General features: G+C 31.0%; 2 protein-coding genes across 3 annotated transcripts in view; one reads left to right on the forward strand and one right to left on the reverse strand.

The window, feature by feature from the left end:
- LOC118196826 (death effector domain-containing protein-like) overlaps window positions 1-4,422 on the reverse strand; it is a 28,980-nt gene extending 24,558 nt beyond the window's left edge. Inside the window, exon 1 of the mRNA XM_035368304.2 lies at window positions 4,087-4,422. Coding sequence (XP_035224195.1) covers window positions 4,087-4,399 — 313 coding nt within the window. The 5' untranslated portion in view covers window positions 4,400-4,422. The remainder of the gene's footprint in view (window positions 1-4,086) is intronic.
- Window positions 4,423-4,785: 363 nt separating this feature from the next.
- LOC118189526 (uncharacterized) overlaps window positions 4,786-25,329 on the forward strand; it is a 1,222,747-nt gene continuing 1,202,203 nt past the window's right edge. For both annotated transcript variants that reach the window (XM_085816469.1, XM_085816470.1), the window contains exon 1: window positions 4,786-4,875. In XM_085816469.1, the coding sequence (XP_085672595.1) occupies window positions 4,839-4,875 (37 nt within the window). In that variant the 5' untranslated portion in view covers window positions 4,786-4,838. The remainder of the gene's footprint in view (window positions 4,876-25,329) is intronic.

Genomic DNA, 25,329 nt, shown 5'->3' on the forward strand with positions numbered 1-25,329 from the left:
AAGATTGGGATAATCTTTTGAATATGGTAACAGGCAGTTTGGCGACATTTTGGTAGGTGATAAAGGTTACTATCTAGGACTTTGGCAATAATGTGAGAAGTTCCCAGTTCCAATTATGCATTATTTTGTGTGAGAGAAATGAGAGATCATGAGATATGTCATGTAACATTTATGGACGAATCACAGTTCTTTAATCGGAAAAGGGGGAAATTTGGAAAAATATCTGCAGTACTTTAAGTATTTTGTATTTAGCTTTATTGTGTGTTTTGTGAAAAAGTGTTGCTTAATTTTTGGATCCCATGGCCCTATGTAAAGTGATGATTTGAGGATATTATTTTTATGCGTTGTTCTAAATATACGGAATAAATAAATTAATATGCTATTATTGGGAAATTTTTATTAGCAATGAATTAGTTTAAAGTAATTAAAATTTTAAGTTAATTTTTATTAATTTAATGTATGTGTTTATTTATATTTTAAGTAGTGTTTTTTAATTTAATTATATTTTAATTAAATGATAGTTATTTTGTGAATTATATGTTTGTAGCATTTTGGAATATATTTCAGTAGAAGTAAACGTGCATGGAAATAATTTAAATATTTGACATTAAGTATTTGCAACCATTTTTAATGTTTGCATTATAAATTCGCAGGTGACGTTTATAATAGATAATTTAGAGGGAAAAGATTTTGGATATTTTATTTATTTTATACGTGCAGATATTCATCCTTGGAAAGGGTATATACTTTTTCGCGATCAGGTAATTTCATACATGTCCTTTTTACCGACTTTAAAGATTCACAAAATTTTCATGCATTTTCGTGCAAATTTTTCTAATTTATGAGAAAAAAGCAGTGTACATGGATAAAGTGAAGAGTGTGCGCAATGCCATTTTTGTGCAATTCTGAGATGTTTTTTTAAGTAAAAATAGGTCGACGTGCACATGGTTACCGTGTATGTGTCATTCTGAAAAACGCGGCAAGGAGTTTGCGATTCTGCATGTTCTCCCAATTTTGCAGTTAATATTCGTCATGATTAAGCACTTTTGATCCAAAAAATTTCTAGCATAAGCGTAATTTGGCTAGCAGATTGTTGGAAAATATGTTCAGGAAGTAAAAAGAAAAGAAACCTGTTTTTACTTCGTAAAGACAAAATGGCCGCAAAAAAAAAAAAAAAAAAAAGAAAAGAAAAAAGAAGAAGTAGAAGGTTGGTGTAGCAGGGTTGGTTGCCAAATTTTCGCCCAAAATCGGCACGTTACCATATTCCAAAGATTAACCCAAGAGGGTTACTTAAAAATACCCTACATTTAGCAAGAAGTCGCGAAATGTGTAGCGAATTGGAGGAATTGAATTTCCGCAGGCAATTTGGTGCCTATGGATAATTTGAAGAACAGGGTGACAAGGTCATTCTAGCCTTGTATGTGTTCTCAGGTTAGCTTTTCATGAAGTATAGTGCAAAACACAACATTTGTACACAAAACAATCACTGAATCCATGCAAAGTGCACTTTTAGCCAGGGCTGTGGAGTCGAGTCATGCAGATCTTGGGATAAAAGGAGTCGGAACTGGAGTCACTAAAAAACAGGTTGCTTTCGACTCCAGTTTTTGTTGGAAAGTTTGAATTTGAAATGAAATTAAAATGAATTGAAAAAATTAATGACAAGCTGAGTTATTATTTTTATTTATGGACTACATACATTAATAAATAATTATTTTCTATTTTATTGACATATTAATAAATAAATATAAGGGAGGAGGAAGGATTGGCTGATCTTTGGAATATGGTAACAGGTAGTTTGGCAACATTTTGGAGGCGATAAAGGTTACCTAGGGCTTTGGTAATAATGTGAGAAGTACTCAGTTCCGATTATGCATTATTTTGTGTGAGGGAAATGAGAGATCATGAGATATGTCACGTGACATTAATGGACGAATTACAGTTCTTTAATCGGAAAAGGGGGTAAATTTAGAAGAATATCCATAGCAAGAATCTTAAGAGATTCTTTGTCTGTAGTACTATATTGTTTTGTATTAAGCTTCATTGTCTGTTGTGCGATATATTGTTGATTAATTTCGTATTGCATGGCGCTATGTAAAGTGAATTCTAAATTTTTAATGCGTTTATCTGATAATAATAATAAGTTGAGATTGTGTGAAAGGAAGGATATTACAGATAAGTTTGAATGGTGGTGCAAGAAATCTGGTGAAAATGGACATTTTGTGAAACGGAGTGTAAGGAAGGGTACATGATTTGCTGAAAGTAGTTTGATTATGGGTGAAATTTTATTAATTTCTTATTACTTGGTGAATAGACTGCCAGTTGACTACTGGATTTCGGATTTAGAAATTAGCAGTAGTACTGCAGCCGATTGGAACTCTTTCTGTAGGGAAGTGTACGTGTCACGTAATGAAGATTCTGAAGAAGATTAGTTAAGTTAGTATTTTTAATCATTTGAGGATATTGTTTTTATGCATTGTTCTAAATGTAAGGAGTAAATAAATTAATATGGTATTATTGGAAAATTATTATTAGCAATGATTTAGTTTAAAGTAATTAGAATTGTAATCTAATTTTTATTAATTTAATGTATGTGCTTATTTATATTTTAAGTAGTGTTTTTTAATTTAATGATCGTGATTTTGTGAGTTATATGTTAGTAGTATTTTGGAATACGTTTGAAGTAGTACACGTTGAGTATTTTCATGCATTTTCGTGAAATTTTTCTAATTTATGAGAAAAATGCAGTGTACATGGATATAGTAAAGAGTGTGCACAATGCCATTTTTGTGCAATTCTGGGATTTTTTTTTTAAGTAAAAATAAGTTGACGTGTACATGGTTTAAATTAAATGATAGTTATTTTCTGAATTTTATGTTTGTAGGAATTTGGTATACGTTTCAGTTGAAGTAAACGTGCATGGAAATAATTTAAATATTTGACACTAAGTATTTTTAATGTTTGCAGTAGAAATTCATTGCTGACGTTTATAATATAATACATAATTCTTCACTTTGTGAAACGCTTTTCCGTTATCAGAATCAATTTCCTCTTAATAATACAAATTAAAAAAGGGGGGGGGAGGAGAAAACGCTTTGTATTCTATCCGAGAAAAGGAATGTTTAATACAGCATACAAAAATTAAAAATTTATATGCCATAGGATCTAACTTTTCTAAATTTAATGACAGCAACAAAAACTATTCATATTTAACAATAAATAAACTATATTAACTATTAAATGGGATAATACTGTTAAATTATTTTGAGCACTTCTTCATTCAAAATATGTTTTACTTCTTTGAAATAATAAATATCCAAATGTAACTATTCACTTTTTCCTGAATGTTAACATTGGGCTCTTACTGATATGACCTTTCCATCGCCGAGATATACAAAACCAGAAATTATAAATTTCTCACAGTGCTATGAAATTTAATGCAGCTTTGATTAATAAATGTGATTGATTTTATTTGATTGATTTATTAGCTTTGATTAATAAATGTAGATGTATTTCCAAATTTAGAATTTATCTCTATAAAAATATTTATGCGCTAACAGAAGGTTGGCGTATAAATATCTCAGACGCCATAAAACGGAAAACATCAGAAAAATCTAATTCGGGTAACTTCAAATGAATTACAAGAAGATTGATGCAAATGTACGTAAACATTCAGAAAGGAATTCTTTATTTTAAATACAAATGAGAATTACTACCTGTATGTTTATATAAATCCATGTTACAATTTGATGAAGGTTAATCATTAGCTACTGAAATGCTAAACTAAATATCTGTTTTTGCATGTATGGTAGCCACTTCCCCGAATCTGTAACTTAGTATTAGAAATGTATTCTATTATTCCTAGATTACTCGAATACATGGAAATTTAAAAAAAAAAATTATTTCTTCATTCGTAAATTAATTTTAATGAATGATGAAAGACAGCAGATAACTTCATTCACAGAGAACACATAAGTAAACACGCAAAAATATTTGCGTGGAATGCAATGTTTACATGAAATGGAAAGCTATTACTACCAATTAATTTAAATCAATTGATATTAAAATTACAAAAGGACTATGAATTACCTTTTGTTCTTTGTCGTAAGTGAATCATGTGTAATAAATCATGACGTTTTATCACCTTTAGCATTTCTATAATACTAAAGAAATTCGATTCATCACAATATCCTGATTTTGAGAGTGCATGGAATAGGTCCTTGCCATTTTTAATTTTACGCAGTTGAGAAGGATTAAGCACACGCCCTGATAGAATAGTCAATAAATACACATCTTTTTGGGTTAAATGACTTCCAACTCGATCAAACATTTTAAACATTGTTGATTCATATCGTGCACTCAAACTTCGCGACAGCTTAGACAAGCACTTCGTGTCGGCCATATTGAATTGACATGTAAAGCAACTCCGCACTAAATTTTACGCATTTCTGCGATTGGTTTATGAATACTTTACTGCGAGCGCATTTTGAGATTTAATATAGTTATAATTTAATATATTTTATTCACAGCCTCTTGTTGAGTCAATTAAAATTAATAGAAAAATATTTTATTATGAAATTTGCTTTCATATGACCGAATATAAACATATAACGCGTTTTAAAACTGATTTAAAAATCTTTAAAATTTAAACTTTTTAAAAGTTTTGAAATTGGCAAATCCGCAGTATAAACCATGAGAAAACATCATGCTATCATTGAAAAGGACAGAAAAAAAAAAGAAACTGCTCAGGGCTTTAAAGAAACAAATTTCGATTATAGATGCTAATCAATTTGGTATTTCCGTCAACTTCCGGCCCTCGATTTCAGTAGAGATTATTCAAGATGGCGGACAGTAAGTCTGTTCCTGATCTCAGGACAGGTAAGCTGCTGCTTTTTACATATTCATAACTTTGTTAGCATAATTTATTCAGATGTGAACCTGCTCGCGTTTTTTAAATTTGAATTCGCGTCTTTCGCTTAATTATGCTTGTTTTTTTTTTTGTTTAGTGCAATTAATTTATTACATGGACGTGAAACTCATTCCATTCGAATATATGCGAGCCTTGATCATGGGGGAAACCATGCCTCCGGTTATTTTTTTTTCCCTCCCGTGACATGTGTATTTATGTGTGCTCAGCATGTCATGCATAGAACTTTATCCGTGCAAATTTTTCTTGTATTTTTGACTCGCAGCAAGCTTTGTATTTATATTTTTGTACAATTTACGACTGTTGTTATAATTGAGCGGCTTTATATATTGCTATATTAAGCTTTTTGCATCATATCTTATTCTACTCACGTGGTCGAAGTCTCAAATACTACAAGCACTGTGATTGGACCGGACAAACCGCTTGATGTAAAAAGGCGATTTTTCTGTTGATGTCAACAAATAGCCGTCGTTTCCAATGCTAGCATGCGTTTGATTTTTATTCTTTAATAGGCCGGATTGTAAACTGAAGTGCGGATATCCTGCTCGTTCTTGCTTTGCACTTGAGGGTGGGGGTTGTTTGTAAACATAAGGGTTATAATATATCGTTTAAATCATAATGTATAACATTTATATGTCAGAAACTCTTTTAATTTTGTATAATTTTTTTTTTTTAATTTAACAGTTGTCTAATAATTTGAAATGGGGAATAAATTTGGAGGGAAAACAATGTTAGTGAAATGATTTTTTAAAACACATAAAATCCGAAAGTTTCAAAATTAAAATTTCAGAAAATTAAAGAGATATACTAGTTTTAATATCATTTGTTTTTTATTTAAAATTATATTTTTGACTGAATGAAAATTTTATTTCTGGACTTTCACACACAGCCTTCAGAAGTACATTATAAAATTAATGTTTTGTTACATATTTAAAATGAGTAATGTGTCTGGACTTTCACACACAGCCTTCAGAAGTACATTATAAAATTAATGTTTTGTTACATATTTAAAATGTGTAATGTGCATAAAATTGAGGCATTTGTTACTGTGCGTTATTCAAATATTAGCATTGTTAAATATCATATATTATGTGCTTTACATATGAAGTAAATTTCAGTACATTTTTACAAAATCATTTTATAATTTTATTATTCTACTGGCTTATATTATCCATATGATAAAGTTTCTTGTTTACACTAATGGAGTTTACTAGAAATGAATGATCATCTTTAAAAAAGTTGTGCAATCTAATATTTGTATTTTACTTCATTATTTATTTTAGCCCAAAATTTGTCATCCATTTCTTATACTTTTATTATTTGTTAAAAACTATTGTTTTATTTCAATAAGTTCCTGAAATCTTCCGACTGAGTTGAAATGCTGGAAAATTCTTAAAATGTTTAACAAAAGTGCATAATTCAATACAGGAACAATATTTAACAGGAATGTTATTTTTTAACACATATAAATATTAATGTAAAGCATACTTTATAACATACTAAGAAAGTATTTAGTAATTTCATTAAGAAATTTATTTTCTGTTATAAGAATGCCATATGATTTTTTAAATTCATATGTCAGGCATTATACACAAATTATTGTAATGCGGAGTTGCATCTTTTACCATCAAAAAAGCCAAAATTCATCTTTGAGTTAATTCATAAAAATATTAAAATTATTCAAATATTATTTATCAATAAAACCAATTTTCTTTTCTGTCTGGTTTTTATAATTGGCATTGGCATATGTCTTTTCTGTATACATCATTTTGTTTGTAAAGGAGATGGATGTGTATTTCTAATTCAAAAAAAGAGGTCAATTAGCATTGAGAATTGAAAAAAAAAAAAGTAAAATTTCGTGGAATTAATTTCTAAAGTGTTATCATATCTACTTTTTCCAACTGCAAGTAAGAAAATAAGATAACAGGATCATGCATTATATATTTGCAATTTTTTTATGCATATTAATCTGAAGATTTATTTTTCTACATATCTGTGGAAAAGATAAGTTCAGATCTTCAAAATTATTCCTGCAGGTTGTAATATTACACCAATTCTCGTTATTAATTTTCATAATTTTTCGAGTTCATTAAATGAGTGTGTGTTTAATGTAGATTTTACTGTTGCTGGATACTTTCACATGGATTTGTTTTGCATTCGCATTGTTTGGATATTATGAACATGCATGATCATATTATGCAATTACATGTATGATGATTATTAATATTAAATCTCTTAGAGATGAGCAAATCCACTGAATTTTCTAATTTTATAAAAAGTTTTAAACAACAGTTTGGAAAGATTAATACAGGAATAGACTTAAAAAATACTGAAGTAGCTATTTTAAAATTTTATAGGCCTGAAGATTATGCTTTTTGCAATTTTGCTTTCTTTATACCAATAATTAATATGGCACATTTAAGTTAATATTTCATATTGATTATGCTCTGTTGTCTAAAATATATTAGCTAAATATGATTTTGAAACCAAATTGTCAAATCCTAGAGAAATAGGCATGTTGCATATTTTTCTCTTCATTGTACAATGTAAATATTAGTCAATCATCTTTAGAATTTCCTTCATAAAGATATCTGACCCTAGGCAGATAGTACTCCTCTATCAATTAAATAAGCTGTAAGTAAACCATATATGTCTTATATTTGTACCTTTTCTTAACTGAATCTAGTCTTCATATTAAAAAAAAATATATAAATAAATAAAATAAAAAAATCGCAGTTTATTTATATACAGGGTGATTCTAAATTGTTTTTACAAATTATGAGGGGTTATAGTACTCGTCCAGATGAGCAATAATTACCATAGAACATAGGGTCGCATTCCATTCTGAGATGCAGAAAAGCGAAATATTAAAATTTCAACCTGAACATATAACGGTGTCGGGAGAGCGAATGAACGAGACCAAAAGTTGCACAATCAGTTTAGTAGAAAACTCACAGAGAGTGCACTAAGTGGATAAGACTGAAAACTTGGTGTTTCAGTGTTAATTCGAGTTCAGACTTTGATGGGAAACACTGAAATGCACTTCTTTGGTTGGCAAGGTCTCAACCTTGCAAGGGATTGCAACTAGTTAATTATCTAATCAAGGGCTGAATATTATCAACTAACTCCAACTTCTGCTGTATGCTGAAAAGTTTGGGCTGTCAGAAAGGATGCTTCCAATAGAATGAGCTCAGCACAGTAAGTCTAGGAGGACAGGATAGAAGATGGCGAAGGGAAAAAACTACTACCTTGATACTTGATATCAAGGTAGCAATTTTTCCCCATGATAATTTAGATAGTTAACTTGTTGCAATCTTTTGTGAGGTTGAGACCTTGCCAACCAAAGATGTGCATTTCAGTGTTTGCCATCAAAGTCTGAGCTATTAACTCAAACACCAAGTTTTTGTTTTTATCCATTTTGTGCATTCTCTGTGAGTTTTTCACTAAACTGATTGTGCAACTTTTGGTCTCGTCTCTCCCGACTCTGTTGTAAGTTCAGGTTGGAATTCTACTACAGTACAAAGTCCGTAATCCAGACATCCATTATCCAGAATGATCTATTATCCAGACCTGAAAGCCACAAACTTTTTTTTGTATGCTTTACGCATGCACGTTGGGAGGATGTGTCTCCAGATACGTTAAAAAATGCTTGGCATAATTTATGGCCAACTACCATATTTCATGGTGAGGACGATGAAGATGACAGCCGTGAATTTGAAGGTTCTCGGACGTCGCAAACTAAAGGTGAAATTTTCCAGTTATTGGATTTTGTAAAGAAATGTGGAGAAGCAGTAATAAATAAAGATGATATAACAGAAGTTTTTCATTGCGACGACAATGTCCCAATCATCAATCAATCAACGGATGGCGAAATCTGTAGTATGGTTCTTAATCCAGAAAATACCACTTCCGATAGTGTAGAAAGTGACAGAGAGGTTATTGAAAATGAAAAAATTTCGATTGACAAGTTAGTCGGTATTCTCGACACAGCAATTACAGGACTTGAACAGTGGAACTTTTTAACTGAACAATATATTATGTCTGTTTATAGAATTAAAGAGAAAGTATTAGCACAAAAAACGAAACAACTTACATTGAAAGAAATGTTTAATAAAGTAAGCAAATAAATGTTAAGCTTTTTTTTGGTAAAATTTGATACCCTTTAGATCATAATTGCTCTTTATTTCATAAATTATGGTTTCATATTTTTAATTGTATACTTTCTGCATGCCATCTTACCATATTTAAAATGAGGATCTATAATCCGTAAAACCCCTAATCCAGAATCGCCGAAGTCCCGACGAATCCGGATTACAGACTTTGCACTGTATTCCTCTTTTCTGCCTCTCAGTATGGAATGTTATGTTCTATGGTAATGTTCTATGTTCTATGGTAATTATTGCTATCTGGATGAGTTCTATCACCCCTCTTAATGTGTAAAAACAATTTAGAATCGCCCTGTATATCTATATCTCTCTGTATGTATGTAATCTTGTGTTGATTTCGCTATGAAGATCCTCACTCTTACCTCTTCACGGTTTTTCTGTAACGTTTGGTATATTGGAAGAGATGTATGATGAGAAAAGAGGCTATGAAAGTGCCCATTTTGGGAGAAAAAGCCCCTTTAGGTAGACAGCACTTGAGCAAACGGGAAAAGGAAAGTCAGGCCTTCTTGCCCGCTGGCATACCTCTGATATATACATGAATAAAAATTTCGATGTGGATGACATAGAACATGATGTATCTCGTGCACAAAAAACATATTTCCCATTATATGCATAAATTCCAAAGATTATGAATATTATTAATGCATTAATGTTGTAAGAATAATATCATAAGGATTCATTTTGAAGTGACCCTGTTCAGAAAGGTTTATTATAAGCATGTTATTGTTTTTTGGACAGAAAGGTGGAAATAATTAAATTCTTCTCTTCTTACCCACACACATTTTACCTATCATGCACACGCATGTACGTATGTATGTATGTGTGTGCAAGATAGGTAAAATATACTAACAAACCACCTTTAAAAGAGCCCTTTTTTTTCTGAGATGGTAATTAAATGATGGCATTGAATATTATCTACTATGGCATTGAATAGTCTTGTTTTTGGATTGTTTCTACTGTAGTTTAAAATTTCCTGGAATTATGGATGGTCATTTTAGTTTCATTTTTTTATTTTTATATATTAATTTTTGATTCCATTCATTTTTATGAGGAGATATTTTTCTGCTAGCTTTCAGAGCATTAGTTTATAATAAAATTTAAATGACAAATCTCAGTTCTGTAAGAATGTTTAAAAATTGTACTCATGGAAGGCATGCAAAAAATCAACTTAATTGCCTATCATGAACATCTGCTATTACAATTTCTTTCTGAAAAGAATATATTTTATGAGTTCCTTCACATGGTTTGTATACCTTTTCTTCATGGCTTTTGTATTGACAGTGAAATAGTCTGTAATAATCACAACAGTGAAACAGAAGAGACATGATAGCCTCTTTCTGTGCATGTGCAAGGGTCTTTGTTTGCCACCCTGTTGTATTTTTAAAATTTTTTATTTGTTTTAAATTTTTTGAGTTAGATTCATCATTCAATACTGAAGTTTTTAAATTTAAACGTATCAGTTTTTTATGTACTGTCACTATATCATATTTTGATGTGTTGTTGTGTGGTGATGAGATTTAAGTCTCAGAGCTATGAAATCAAAATAGGTTTTAACACGGAAGTATTTAAGAGAACGTTGCCCTCATATTTACATTATATATGAGGAAACTCATCGAATCTGAAATAGCCATTAGAGATAAAACTCAAGATAAAGAACCAGGGTTTTTTTAGCTTTAGCTATTTACCATAATTAAGGTTGAAAATGCTTCACAAGGGAAAATATTTAAAAAGAAATATTGTAATTAGTAGTGATATATCCTAGAAAAGTATAGGGTTAATGTTAGTGTGATACTTCTTTGGCGAAATGAAGCAACTCCAATGATGGAACACAGCAATAACTTTTATTTAACACTAAAAAAAATGGCGACATACAAACAAGAAGAGAAAACATATTCTAACATTTAAAAATAAATTACATTCTTCCTGGGAAAGTCGCACGAGGCACTAGAGTCTGGTTTCAAATATTGCCATTCACAAATACCTTAATGTTTATCTATTTAAATTATTTAAACTACAGGATTTTAATATTATTTAAATCTGTTACATTAGCAATGAAAATAAAAATTAAAAAAAAAAATGAAAATTACTTTTATTGCTTTAAGAAGTGATAAAATTAGTTATTAAGTAGCAATAAATCATTTAAGTAAATTTTGAAATTCAGTTTTTAATACTTTTTGCCAAGCTAAAAATATTTTAGGAACTGCTTCTACTGATCTTGTTAGAACTGACTGAATTTCACCACTGGTTAGTATGTATATGAAGACAGTATTATCCCTGATTAAATTGCTTTACTAATAAAATATGCTTCAACCAGATTGTCTTGACTTCTGTTTATTGATTTCAGCTTCCTTTCCTTTTCTTTTCCCCAGTACAAATTAATGAACCGACTTCAGTCACAAACATGCTTAGGAAATTTTTTAATTTATGTTCATAAGTAAAAAAAAAAAAAAAAAAAAAAAGAAATCAGCTTTTACATTATAAATTTATGAAATCCCTATGCTTATTATATCTTACACACATGTATATATGTGTGTGTATATATACAGGCACACAGTGAAACCTTTTACAACTATCTCCCTCTGAAAATATTTCGGAGAACATAAGTAAATAACTGTCCTATTTACCTTTATCTTGGACAATATGTGTAATATAGAAAATTACATAATTTAGCAATATTGAAAAACTAGTTATAACTTATTATGCTACTACTTAGAGGCGTAGCTAGGGTTTCCAGCACCCGGGGACAACTGAAGATTTTGCTCCTCTTTCTATGTGGCACAAATGGAAAACACTTCATTCTAAAATTTTGTACCATCAGTTTGGTGCCCTCTGGATGTTGTGCCCTGGGACAGATGTCCTCCTTTGCCCCACCCTATCTACGCCACTGCTACTACTAATATATAAGGCCATCATTTCATTCAGAATGTTGGAACCATAAATGAAAAACTCTGTTTTCCAAGTACTCAAATTATGATTAGCTTTTCCTGGAAAATAACTTTCATAATTATCTTTTTGTTTAATTAATCAGTCTGAAGAAAATATATTCAGAAAAATAGAGAACTACATCTCAGCTAAAATATTGTTTCAGAGTTATGAATTGAAATGCCATTATTATAGTTTAGAGATAGTTTCTTTCTTAGTATGATTATGTGTCTCAAAGTGAATAATAGTACTGTGAAGCAGTGGAATCCATGGAAGTTTATGGAGAGATTTTATATGCAACTTAAATAATACATAAAGGCAGGGAAGGTCCAGTTTTTTAGGTGTTGTTTCATGCTTATCCTTATTATGCATCTGAAAATTTCATTCAATAGTGAATCAAGTAATCATATTTTTATTTAAACTTCTTTTTTAAATGGCTAAAAATTTCTGAAAATAATATTCTAGACCTGTAGAATAGAATTTTGCTGTAGAAATTTGCTATATTCTATATTTATAGAATTCTGGTATATTTGTAGAATTGTTCTAGAATTATGCTGTATGTATTCAGTATATAAGTCATTTGTTGTGAAGAATACAATAAATAGTTTATAGTTAGTTTATGGACTTATGGACTGGTTGAATATGATAATTTAAATTTTAGATTAATTTGTTTTATGGCTTGAGTAATTATTAATTTGGTTTGAAATTAGTTTTGAATAAGCATAATGAGTTTGCTCATTATGCTTATTCTATAATTATATTTAAAATATTAGTTTCTGTTTAAACTCTTGCCTCATTTTATGATGTAAATCTACATAATTTAGTGTAGAGAGTGAAGGAATGGAACAGAATAACTAAGATAAAACTCTTAATGAGAACATTTGAACTTATTGTAACAAAAACAAAGACGGGAACACATTATATTCTTGACTATGCAAAGGTATAGTATTTTTGTGAACTAGGTTTTGAATGTGATTATTCAGTGAATTAATGTAAGCAGTATAACTTGCCTTGAGATAATAAGTATATAAAATATATATTATTTATTGTGAAAGCATTTTTCTCATGGTAAACATTCGATTATTTAGGAACTCTTGCTGTAGATTGCATTTGTGGGAATAACATAAATGCATTTGATAATTTAACTCTTGTTTTTGCTCTTTGTATGATTTATATTTTTCTGAAATTAGCAAGCAAAGTAATCAACACAAATACTGAAGTATTTAATGGCACTTGCTGTTATTTTAAACACCTACAGTCTAAGCATATTAATCTGCATTTGATTCTTGAATATAAACATATAAATAAATTAGCATTTTACATGCTCTTACAGTATTTCTTGCTTATAATTCAATCTTAATCTGTTTTCACCTTAAATTGTAAAAATAGATTAAAATTGAATTATAAACTAAAAAAATGAAGTAATGATTAATTAAATATAAAGATTAATTTGGCTGAAGAAGAAGTAGGCCATAAAAGCACTCCTTCCCTTGTTAGACAAAGTTTTTTATATCAAAACTGCTAATGAATTTATGTTTTAGTTAAATACAGAAATTTTTAATACAGTTTAACACATAATAACCTGGTCAGCAGCTCCTAAGATAATTGCCTGGCTTAATTTTTATGCTTCTTTGCTTCATACAGTTATCATTTCTGCTTATTGCCTTTTTCTTGTGCTACAATTTCTTCTGTGTACAATTATCTTCTTATGATGTTGTTTACAAATGCTTTCCTGTAATAAATGTAGAAAATAACTTACCAGAATTCTGATGCTTTTTATAATTATTCTTTTGGCACCACATTCTGTGCAGGGTGAAGATTTTTTCGCATGCTTTATATTGCAATACAATTCGTTTACCTGTACTTTTTCAGCCCAAATGTCACAAAAATATGTCTTGGAAGCCTAAAAGTAAAATTATTTATGATAATGCATAATATGCTAAAATAATGTTATAAATAGAGGAGAGAACTAGTGTTTTGCATCATATTTCACAAGAGATTTACTATTTCATCATTAAATGTCTTCTAATATTTCTAATTGAATATCTCATTATTATTAATTACTAATTATTCAAATTATCTTTTCATTTGTGAGTAGTCCTCATCTCTGTTATTAAAAGGATTTTTGCCCTTGAGTGGGTAACTTCTAAATATTACAAATGATTGTGAAAATATAACAAATGGTTAAAATTTTCTTAAGTATCAAATTATCCTTTAATGAATTTTAAACGAAGCAGCCATAAAAGAACTAGTTTTTTCTCCTGAAATGTTCAAATATAAATTCAGAATTCTCAGAATTTTTATAATGAATATTAATTATGTGATAGAATGAAATAATCAATATATAAAATTAATTTCTCCAATTTCATTATTAAATTTTCGTCTTCTTTTACAATATTTAGTCAGTTTATAACTTTCACCAATATTTTAACGAAATTTGTACTATAAAAGGAAAAAAGAGCTCAATAAAATACATGCATAAGCTCTTTAATAGTAGCAAATTGATTTAGAATACTTATATTTCTTAAAATAAAAATGAAAATTAACGAATTTAATTGAGAGGCTGCCATCTAAATTAAATATTCATTTGGAATACTGAATACATATTATGTATATCAAAACAAAATTGACAGTTATTCTCTTATAATACTTCTTTTCGTGTTGTATGTGGTTAACAAATAATTATACGTCTTTAAGGATGAAAACAATAAGCCACATGATTAAGTATATATGTATTTCAAACGTTCGTGTAAGAGATCTGTAAGGGATTCTAGGAAATAAAGGTGAAATTCTGTGGGAAAAATCACACTGGTCAACAGCAAAAATGTATCAGAGATGAAAACAATTAATACCTATTAAATTTGATTTGTTAAAATTGAAACAAGAAAATAATTGTTAAAATTGTTTATTAGTTTATGTTTCGATTATCTATGGACCTGCGCTTATCCGCGCACGCGTAGTGTTTTTGGTATATTTGTGGTGAGGTGACATTTGCGTCGCAGAAACGAAACCTGACTCCCATTGTTAAAAAAGCTTATAATTGGTATTTTGGCTACAAAGTGGGAGATTAAGACAAGTCTTGAACCCCACACATATGCTGTTAATCGTGCACTTCTGGTCTGCGAAACTGGTTAAGTTATCGAGGCGTCAGAACATGTGACTGACTGCTATTTCTGCAAGAACAGGGAACAGGTGTATCGAAGGAAAAGGAAGTCTGTTATAATGCATCCAAATATACCATCCGCTTTTACGACCAATACCCCATGGTGATGATTTTCCAATTCCTAAACCGCTGGAAACCTATATACCTCTGTCTCAGAAAAAACTGGAGTTAGTCATGTTTTATAAACATGCCGTTAACGTCTTTGGATTCCGATTATGCACCTAGTGTTTTACAGTGGCGTAGCGAGGGGGGGGGGGCAAGGGGGTGTATGATGCCCCGGGCGCCGCTCGCAAGGGGGCGCCAAATGGTCTCCAAACAAGATTTTCCGGAAATTTTCAATTTTTATTTTGATAGATTTCTGGAAAATGTATTTAAAATTAATAATCACTGTAATACAATTAATTATTTATTTCCTTGTATTGCCTGATAAAATGTTTGCAGTACATCAACCAAATATCTCCGTATACAAAACATTCTTTCTGACCACTTTATTTCTCTAAAATAGAGATATATTTTTATTTTTTTTAAAGGAAATGCACGTATAGCTCCCGGTTTTTATTTTAAAACGATAACACGACCTTGTCCCGAATTTCTCAAACATATCCATTTTCCAGAAACCGATTCCATGGTCTGAAAATTACATTTTTGGAAACTCCTAACGCTTCCGCTACAAAGGATTGCGTTTCATTCTCCTTTAAACGACTGATGGCCTTCCTGGTTACCGATTCAACTAAGTCATCTTGCTGAGACATCAAATATTCATTGCTACAAAGCATTCAACGCGTGTCAATTGTTTTTAATCTGCTACAACAAAAGGAATGCTGCAGGCCGCTCCTTACTCCTTATCTAAAACGCATAGTTTTCGACGTCACAAACTAAATTTACATATTCCCAATTTTGTAAACATTATAATTTTCCTTTATAATCTTTTCTATTTCCTTTTCTGAAATAGATTGTTGATTTTATGGTTATTTCATACCGGACCACAATATTCCCTAATTGTTTTGAGCAGTGAATGTGACTGCAAAATGTTCTAAAACTCCATTACAGATCTATAGAGAAAATGTTTTTCTAAACCTAAGAGTCGCACTTCAAATATTCCTAACTATTTCATTATCAAATGCTAGCTATGAACGTTCGTTCAGCAAATTAAAATTAATTTTGACATATTTACAATCAACGATGGGACAAGATCCCCTAAGTCATCTGGCATTTTTGAATGTGGAAAGAGAAGAATTTGAAAGGATCGACTTTGATGAAGTAATTAATAAATTTGCTTCATCCAAGGCAAGAAAAATGTATACATAGTAATTAATTATATGAATGTATGTACATTGTATTATTATTAAAAATATATCTACTTATCTATAATATAAAATTTTAATTGTTTAAAAGCTGTACTTTTTTAAAAACAATTATAAAAATATGTAAAATAAATAATACTTTTTTAACTAATTCTAGATCATCGTAAGTCTGATTTTTCCGCCGATACAGATACATTTCAGAATCCAATGCTAATGTGGTTAGGTAGTGACTATTCTTAATATATTTTAGAGTATTTTATGGCAGATTCAGCATTTTAATATTATTTGCATTATTTTTATTACGAATATATTCTACACATTATATTTCTATCAGTGTTTTTTTTTTGTGGGCGGGGGGGTGCCAAAAAGGTATTTTGCCCCGGGCGCCAGTTATGCTTGCTACGCCACTGGTGTTTTACGTAGACACTGGGTGCATAATAAGTCACATGATAAGTCAAGTCGAATGAAACGATCTAGTGACAGACCTAGATGTGCCAAAAAATAAGGCCGAACTGTCTGGGTCAAGATTAAAGCAGTGGGATCTTTTTGAAAACGGTGTGATGATAACTCATTTTCATACTTGTCAGAGAGATTTGACTCCATTCTTCGACACTGACGGAGACTTAAATTTTTGCAACGATGTAAATGGTTTATTCAGAGCTTTTGATACGAATCACAAATTGGAAGAATGGAGATTGTTCATAGATAGTTGAACATCAAGCTCAAAAGCTGTTCTACACATCGGAAACACTTTACCTTCGATTCCTCTTGGCCATGCCGTTCGTATGAAGGAATCATGAAAATTTGAAGAATCTCTTAAAATGCATCAAATACGAACACTGTAAATGGCAAGTGTGTGCAGATTTAAAAGTAGTTGCTGTTTTACTAGGGTTGCAACAAGTATACACGAAATCTGCTGTTTTTTTGTGTAAGTGGTATAGTCGAGCAAGGGCGGATCATTTTAAAAAGAAAGAATGGCTTACTAGAGAGTCCTCAGAACCAGGAAAAAAGAATGTGCAACATGTGCCATTGATTGACCCAACAAAGGTATTACTACCACTACTACACATAAAATTGGGGCTAATGGGAGGGATTTTGTGAAAACGATGGATAAAAATGGCCCGGCATTTCAGTATCTTCTAAGGAAATAGATAGGCTAAGTGGAGGAAAATAAAGGAAGGCATTTTTGTTGGCTACAAATCGGAAATCTCTTCAAGTACGAATGTTTTGAAAATATCTTAATAGGTAACGAGAAGAATGCTTGGATGAATTTTCGGCAAGTAAGTACTAACTTTATAAGAAATAAGAGGTTTGAAAACTGCATTGCACTTGTGGAGGAGCTGTTGTATCCTATAAGAGACTGGGTAACATGTCTTTGAAAATGCATTTCCTTGATTCCCATCTAGAATTTTTCCAGGTAACTGCGGTGTGATTAGTGATGAACCAACACCCCCTAGAACTTAGCTCAAGGGGGTGCTGGATTTAGAAAGTGTTAGGGTTTATGAACACTGAAAGCGCTTTCGTTAGTACACTACACAATCTTCCTGCAGTCCCTTATTATGGTATTCCTGCGAAGCACTGTATGCTATGTCTCCCCTAACCGGGGTTATTTGAGGTGCCTGTAATAGCGGGATATAATTCCTGCTGAAACAGGCATATCAAAAGTATCGTTAGTACATTGCAGAGATGGTGAAAAGATATCAAGGAAAATGGAGCCCTTTCGTGCTTGGTAGTTATTGTTGAACACTTGTTAAAGATGCTCTAGATTTAGTGTGTGACCGGGTAACAAAACGAAGACAGACGATGTGTTAGAAAAGCACTTTCAAATAATTTTTTTATAAATAATATGTGTTTCAAAATTAATAAAAAAACCGCAACTAACTCTTGAATTTCATTTTTGCTTACATATTTAGCACCACAATTTTCATATAAAAGTGTTTTTGATGTCAAGGAAACAGACAAAAAGTTCAAATTTGTTGTGGTGCAGTGTTATTAAACAAGCCGAGACGCAATAAATCGTTTAAAAATGCATTATTTAGTGAAAACGCCTCTAAAGTAAAGAATTAAAAAAATTAATTAATAATAATTATTTTACTTCTAACTAGTGTTGCTAAATTACATACCGTAAGAATCGATCTAAAACTTTTTAAAATTTAATAAAAACATTACGTATAAGAAAAGCATTTAAGTGAATTATTACATTTTCTTGTAAGGTTTCTTGTCAGGCGACAGATAAAGGATGTAAGGGAACCTTTTATTTAACTCAAATAAAAGGCAACGCTCGTATTCACAGAAGCCAGCGTCTAAGGTATTGAAATTAACTAAGTAAAAGTAAGTTATCTTAACACTTAACACAATTAGAGCAACGCGTAACTTAACTTTGACCTAAAGTCGGCGTAAGAAACCTAAGGGCGACAGTAAATGCAACGCCGCAAAATACTACTCTCAAGACAATCCAAATAGCTACGTGGTTTTCAGCAGGCAGAACACGCTTCTCTAACACCTTCCTTTAAATACTATCTTCTTTCTATCTCATTTGAATATCACTTGAGCTAGAGATTTACATTCTGGCAGAAAAATGGGAAACGAGGAAGATAGGAAAGCAGTTTAATATAAAGTAACTGGTTAGTAATCTAAATGAGACCTTACAATATATTAGCTAAATATTTAATCCATTGTTTGAAACTTTAATTTTACTTTAAATTACAATTTCGTTTTATAATGTTTTTCAAAATTTTATATAGATGAAAAACCCATTAAGGGAGAAAAAGCTTTAAAAATAACAATAAAAGTGATATCTGTTTAATAAAATGCTTTTAAACGCGATGAAAAAAGTTAAAATTTACTGTGTACATAATTGCGTAGACAAACTTAGTAATGTATCACTTATAAGAAAAATTCAGTGCAAATACTTACTTTGTAAACATTAGTATTAATAGCAGCGGGTCGCTAGGAGAATGATAGAACCAATTTTCTGAGGACGCACTTATACCCTTAAATATTAGATAATGCTTCATAAGGTCTCTCTCTATGAATCTGTATAATGTATTAAAATATCGATCGATTAAAAAATAATCAGAAAAATTGCAACAACAGTTAAATCGATTAAAAAGTAATCAGAAGAGTTATAATAAGAGTTATTTCAGGTGGAGAAAAAAGGGAATTTGCGCAGTTGGAGTTTCCTTTACAGACATGGCAATGTCGTTGTTCTAAGACTTTGTCATCAGAGTTTTCTTTTTCAGAGTATTTTCATTTCTTTCGAAAATTTATAATATCAACTGTTGTTTTAGAATTGCATCTGAAAAAGATTATATAAATTGAGATATATTATAAACGGGAAATTTGAAAATTTACCAACTAGGAAAGAGACTAGGAGATGAAATGAAAATTGGGGTCTCTCAGTATTATCGGGAGGATTGGTAGTTCTGTAACACGACATTCCTTCAGCATGATTTCGTTCTAAACGCTGGGCTGCAAGATATTCGTATAAAAAGAATATGGCCAGGGGTCGATTGATCCGAAAATTTGTTTGAATTAACAGAAAACAGAAATGAAGTAAAAATAGAACTTGTTTAGTGTCGTTAGAGGAATATTTTGAGTACCTACGTTTTAATGCAGCCACTTTGACGCAGTTTATTTGCAAAAGGAAAAGAACTTATAATTGGGAAAAAAAAAAAAAAAAAAAAAAAATATTTGGTACGTGCGTACATATTATTTCGGACATAATTTATAATTAAAACAGGCATTGATTCCCCAAAATCTATCAATCAATTTACTTTTATACAGGTTTTATTCTTTTGTTTAGACGAAAATTTCGGGCTGTTCGTCTTGAATAGATTCGAAACTTGTTCCCTTTGGCTGTTCTGCGGCAAAGTACGTATTACTTTTGAAATTTTACCGAAATTTCTTCAGTTGTATGCACCTATTAGCGGCCGAGCGGTAAAGTCGTTGAACATTGGTAGTTCCTTTCGAGGTTTGAAACCAGCGAACGGACTGGCTGCATGGGCGTTTTCGTGGTTTTCCCCACGTGTAACGTGTATATGAGCCAGTTTCCCTTAGAAAGTCATCCACGAAGGCATCCCTTCCCTTAGACAGATAGCCCTCGACGCTTTGCCATAATTAAACAAACCAAACTTCCATTGTAGGCAAATCTGCTATTTTAAAATTAAGTTTAAGACAAAAAAAATCTGAAAGGTTTCAGATTTTAAATTTCGTCCAAAGGGGCGTATTATTTTTTTTTTAATGTTTTGTGTGTTACCTTTATTTATTAAATATCATGTTTTTTGCACTTAAACTATAAAATTCAGTTCAACAGCAATGTCGCAAAATAATTTTAAAATGAGCATATATTTAGAATTTCCAATACACAGTTCCGCGCTGGAGATAAAAAGTTTTTACCCCGTAGAGTGTTGCCAGTGCTCACTTTTAAATCGTTGAGTTTATTAATCAAAAATTCGTTAAAGTTTTACAAAATATGAAATCGATAATAAAACAAATTCCAAATTTCAAATTTGGGCTTCCAGATGCCCGTATTCGCAGTAGGATTACTTCATTCAAAATTGAATGCTGTTGTTTTATCACGATGCGAAAAACATACATACATTTATGCAGATTCTTCATTATTTAATTTCTTCAAATATAATGCAGGACTCTAACATTTGGTGGCAACAATTTGAAAAGTGGTACGCCGTTTATAATGTTTCGACTCAAAATCAGAAAAAGGAAAACAATAGTTCTTCTGGGACAAAGCCTCTTTGGACTAAAAAGTCATGATTGATCTATAAAAACCCTTCAAACTTGTAAGGGAAGGGAGCACACGAAAATGCGATTCTGCTTGTTGAAACTGAAGAACTGATATATACATGACTGTCAGAGTTTGGCGACTGCTACTATAGAGGTTGCTCTAATACGCTAAGCACTGGTTTTTGACAAAGTCCTAGAGATAAATATTCCGGAATTATTGGTTGATGATACGGCTAAAGAAACAGATTTGCCGATACTGTCACTTAGAAGGACAAAATAATAACCTGAGCTAACCAAAATTAATTTGGATGGTCATAACTTGGATAAAAACATCCAAGTTAAAAATAGCATGCGCAGGGGTAACTAATAAGTCAGTAGTATCGAGGAATGCTGAAGAGTCGCAAGTAGATTTAAGAAGAGCTGCAACTAATTTTTTTTTTTTTTTTTTTTAAATTTTAAAAGCAAAAAACAGTTCTTCAATCTTTCACATAATTTTAAAAATGGCATTGCATTTTTGTAATTAATATAGTTATTTAATATAAATGTAAATAAATAATCCCTTTTGCTTTCTGCTGTATTCGGGGAAGTATATTCGTGCTAAACATAAACTTGGGGGATCGATATATTAGTCATTCTTTTTCAAGCCTAAAAACGGAAAGAAGCATTTTCTTCTTGTTTAAAAAATTGTCTGTGTAAGTAAACTGAAAAAAAGGAAGAAGATATAGCGTTCTTTACAGTTAAACGATAAGAACTTTTCTTTCGAGTGAAGAGGCCTACCATCGGCCGAGCGGTAAAGTCGCTGAACACTGGTAGTTCGGTCCGAGGTTCGAATCCCGCGAGCCTTCCAGTGGCCGAGCGGTAAAATTGCTGAACATTGGAAGTTGTTAACTTTACACTAATCAAATTGTATTTTCTGAATGCAAAGTTTTGCGCTGAAAGAAAATTAAACTTAAATGCTTAGCTGCATACTGCATCTCCTGAAAACACAAAATTACTTTCAAATTACTGTATGTTAGTTCTCATATCAGCTGTATAACAAAAAGCTACGCTTAAAAAAAAAAAAAAAATCACACCATGCTTACAACTTACTTTGGTTGTAAACATCTGTACTGAAGTAGGATAAATTTTTTGCCTCATTTTAAATTATTTTTAAAATTATTTTCGTATCTCGAATTTCAGTTTTCAACGGTTTCGAATTTGAGTTTCTCATGCTCTATCCATCTCAGATGTTTTATTGTTCCTAAAGCAATAAAAAATAAGCCCCTCCTGGTTAGTTAATGTGGTTTTATTTTGTAAGTATAAAAAATTATTTATGTTATGTTCAGGAAAGAATTTTTACACGACAGACAAATTTTACAGTTTTGTACAGTGTATCGGAAACTTTTTCTCCTCCTGACAAAAAAGCGGCAAATATTTTCTTCTGATTTCCAAATTTTTATTATTTAATTGATTTTTTGTTTTCTTGTTTTAAGAGAAGTAAACTGAAAACTAAAATTTGCCTTGTGATCTTTACAATGATAGAGAAAGCTTTTCATTCGAGAGAGAAATAGCTGAGTAATTTAGAAAATATCTTCTTGACGTCGAAAGACATTGAAAGAAAACTATGCTCTGCTTTGGAAGCAATAAAACATCTGAGGTGGATAGAGCATGAGAAACTCAAATTCGAGAACTGAAATTCGAAACCGTTAAGAAACTGAAATTCGAGATAGAAAAATAATTTAAAACTAGGCAAAAATTTATCCTTCTTTAGTGTAGATGTTTACAACTAAAGGAAGTTGTAAAGATGCTGTGATTTTTACTTCCTTGTACGAAGTAAAAAGGAAAATATTGTAAACGCGAAAAGTTTCAGGCAGCATATTTCAACGAAAATATCCATTTTGACCGCTATCGAATGCAATTTAACAATGTTTTCGCATGACATCTGTACCTAATCTTTCATTCTGTACAAAAAAATTATAAAGCTGCTTTAAAATGAATTCTGAAGAGAATTTTTCGTGGTGTGTGTACGTACGTATGTATCTCGCATAACGTATTTCTGTCTGTACGTACGTATCTCGCATAACTCAAAAACGAGTAGCCTCAGAACGTTGAAATTTTGTATATAGGACTGCTACAACATGTAGATGTGCACCTCGTATTTTGGTTGCAATCGGCCGCACCAAACGTATATAAATATATTTATATATATATCCACTCTGTTACCCGGCTCAGTGATCTCAGTTTCTTTACTCTTATATGTTTGTGAATTGTACATTTTTTGCTTTAAAAATGATTGAATTATGTTGTTTTTATCTTCCGCATAAGGTTTTTATGCCTTTCGTAATTCTGGAAGCAATATTTGAACAATTATCAACAATTTAAAAGCTGTTTAAATGCGGTTAAGTTTTAAATAACATGGCGGACATATTTGTTTACATTTGAAACAGCAGAATTGTAGATTTGTTGCCAATCTAGAGAGACTAAGCTTCGCAACAACAAAGATAACATCTTCATTTATTATTGCGAATTAAATCATTCTTAATCCTTTCTCGAATTTTTTCGATGAAATGTGTTTAAGATTTACTTCGTAATTTTTAATATAGCTATTTTGAGTTTTTATATATTTTTGCCTTGTTCGTAAGTGAGAACTGAATTAATTGAATGAGAAATACTGAATCGTCTGTGAAAAACTGTTTCTTTTTTGTTTTGTTTTTGCTTAATTTCTTTTATACATCGTTCTAGATTTATTATAGTATTTGAATAGAACATGTGGCAACGATTAGATAATTCTTCAGATGAAATAAATTTTGTGCATTCGAAGTTATAAATAAAACAGAGCGTGTTAAACTTGATATTCTCCAGAATAAAATTCTACGTTCCATAGTGAAAGCTCCCTGGTATGTGAGAAATGCGGATATTCAGCTAGACTTTATTGTAAAAGCCATGCATGAACAGATATTAATCTCGTCTCATAATTTCTTCGAAAGTTGAAGTAACTCAGGATACGCTTCCCTCCGAAGTTTGTGTGACTACGATTCTACAATTGAAAACATGGTAAAAAGACAACGCACAATACACCATAACGTATCTTTAACTGTAAATATGTAAATAGTTCATTTTTCTTCGTATTTAATCAAGTATTTTGAATTCATGACTAAACTTTATGTTTAATTCCAAGATTTGAAGTGGAAATTGTGCCGTACTTGTGAATAAAATTTTAACGTGTCTTCATGTGATGTGACTTTTGAGTGATTGGAAATTCTACAAAATTTTATGAACTTTGTGTTTTTGACCAAAGACAATTGTGTTTGAATGCAAATTCTACTAATTTTTGTGAACTTTGTGTTTTTGACCAAAGTCTGATTGAACTTTGACGTTTCGGTGCATGTTAAGGACATTACTGATTAATTGAACGCAGACTTAACTGTTTTCCTATCTTGTGACAAAGTACTCTCAATTCAGAATGCTTCTCCTTAAATAACTCCGAATTAATATCTAGCAGAGACTGAATGCGACCATTTGTAAAAGATTGCTTTACAATTTAAGATCTATGGAAACGTTTGCTTCCCCACGATCAGATTACTCAAAACCTTCTGTTTTCAAAGTTTCTGAATGCATTCTACGCCTCTGGGTAATTAGATTTACCAATAGTACATCTTCTTTTTGATACAAACGTGAAAGGCCTAAGGTATACTTCATCTATTGGTGATAACTCACAGTAGTTGGTACCAAATGCGAATGAAGGTAAAGGTTATAAATATGTATAGTTCATTTTTCTTCGTATTTCATCAAGCATTTTGTATTCATGATTGTAAACTTTATGTTTAATTCCAAGATCTGAAGTGGAAATTGTGCTACTTTTTTCGTTGACATGCCCGCATGGGCGTATCTGCGAATAAATTTTTAACGTGTCTTCATGTGATGTGACTTTTGAGTGATTGTAAATTCTACAGAATTTTATGAACTTTGTGTTTTTGACCAAAGACAATTGTGTGTGAATGCAAATTCTACTAATTTTTGTGAACTTTGTGTTTTTGACCAAAGTCTGATTGAACTTTGACGTTTCGGTGCATGTTAAGGACATTACTGATTAATTGACTTAAACTGTTTTCCTATCTTGTGACAAAG

This window comes from Stegodyphus dumicola, chromosome 5 (assembly GCF_044657685.1).
Source record: "Stegodyphus dumicola isolate Sdum_Otavi_A_Nest chromosome 5, ASM4465768v1".
Classification (NCBI taxonomy): Eukaryota; Metazoa; Arthropoda; class Arachnida; order Araneae; family Eresidae; genus Stegodyphus; species Stegodyphus dumicola.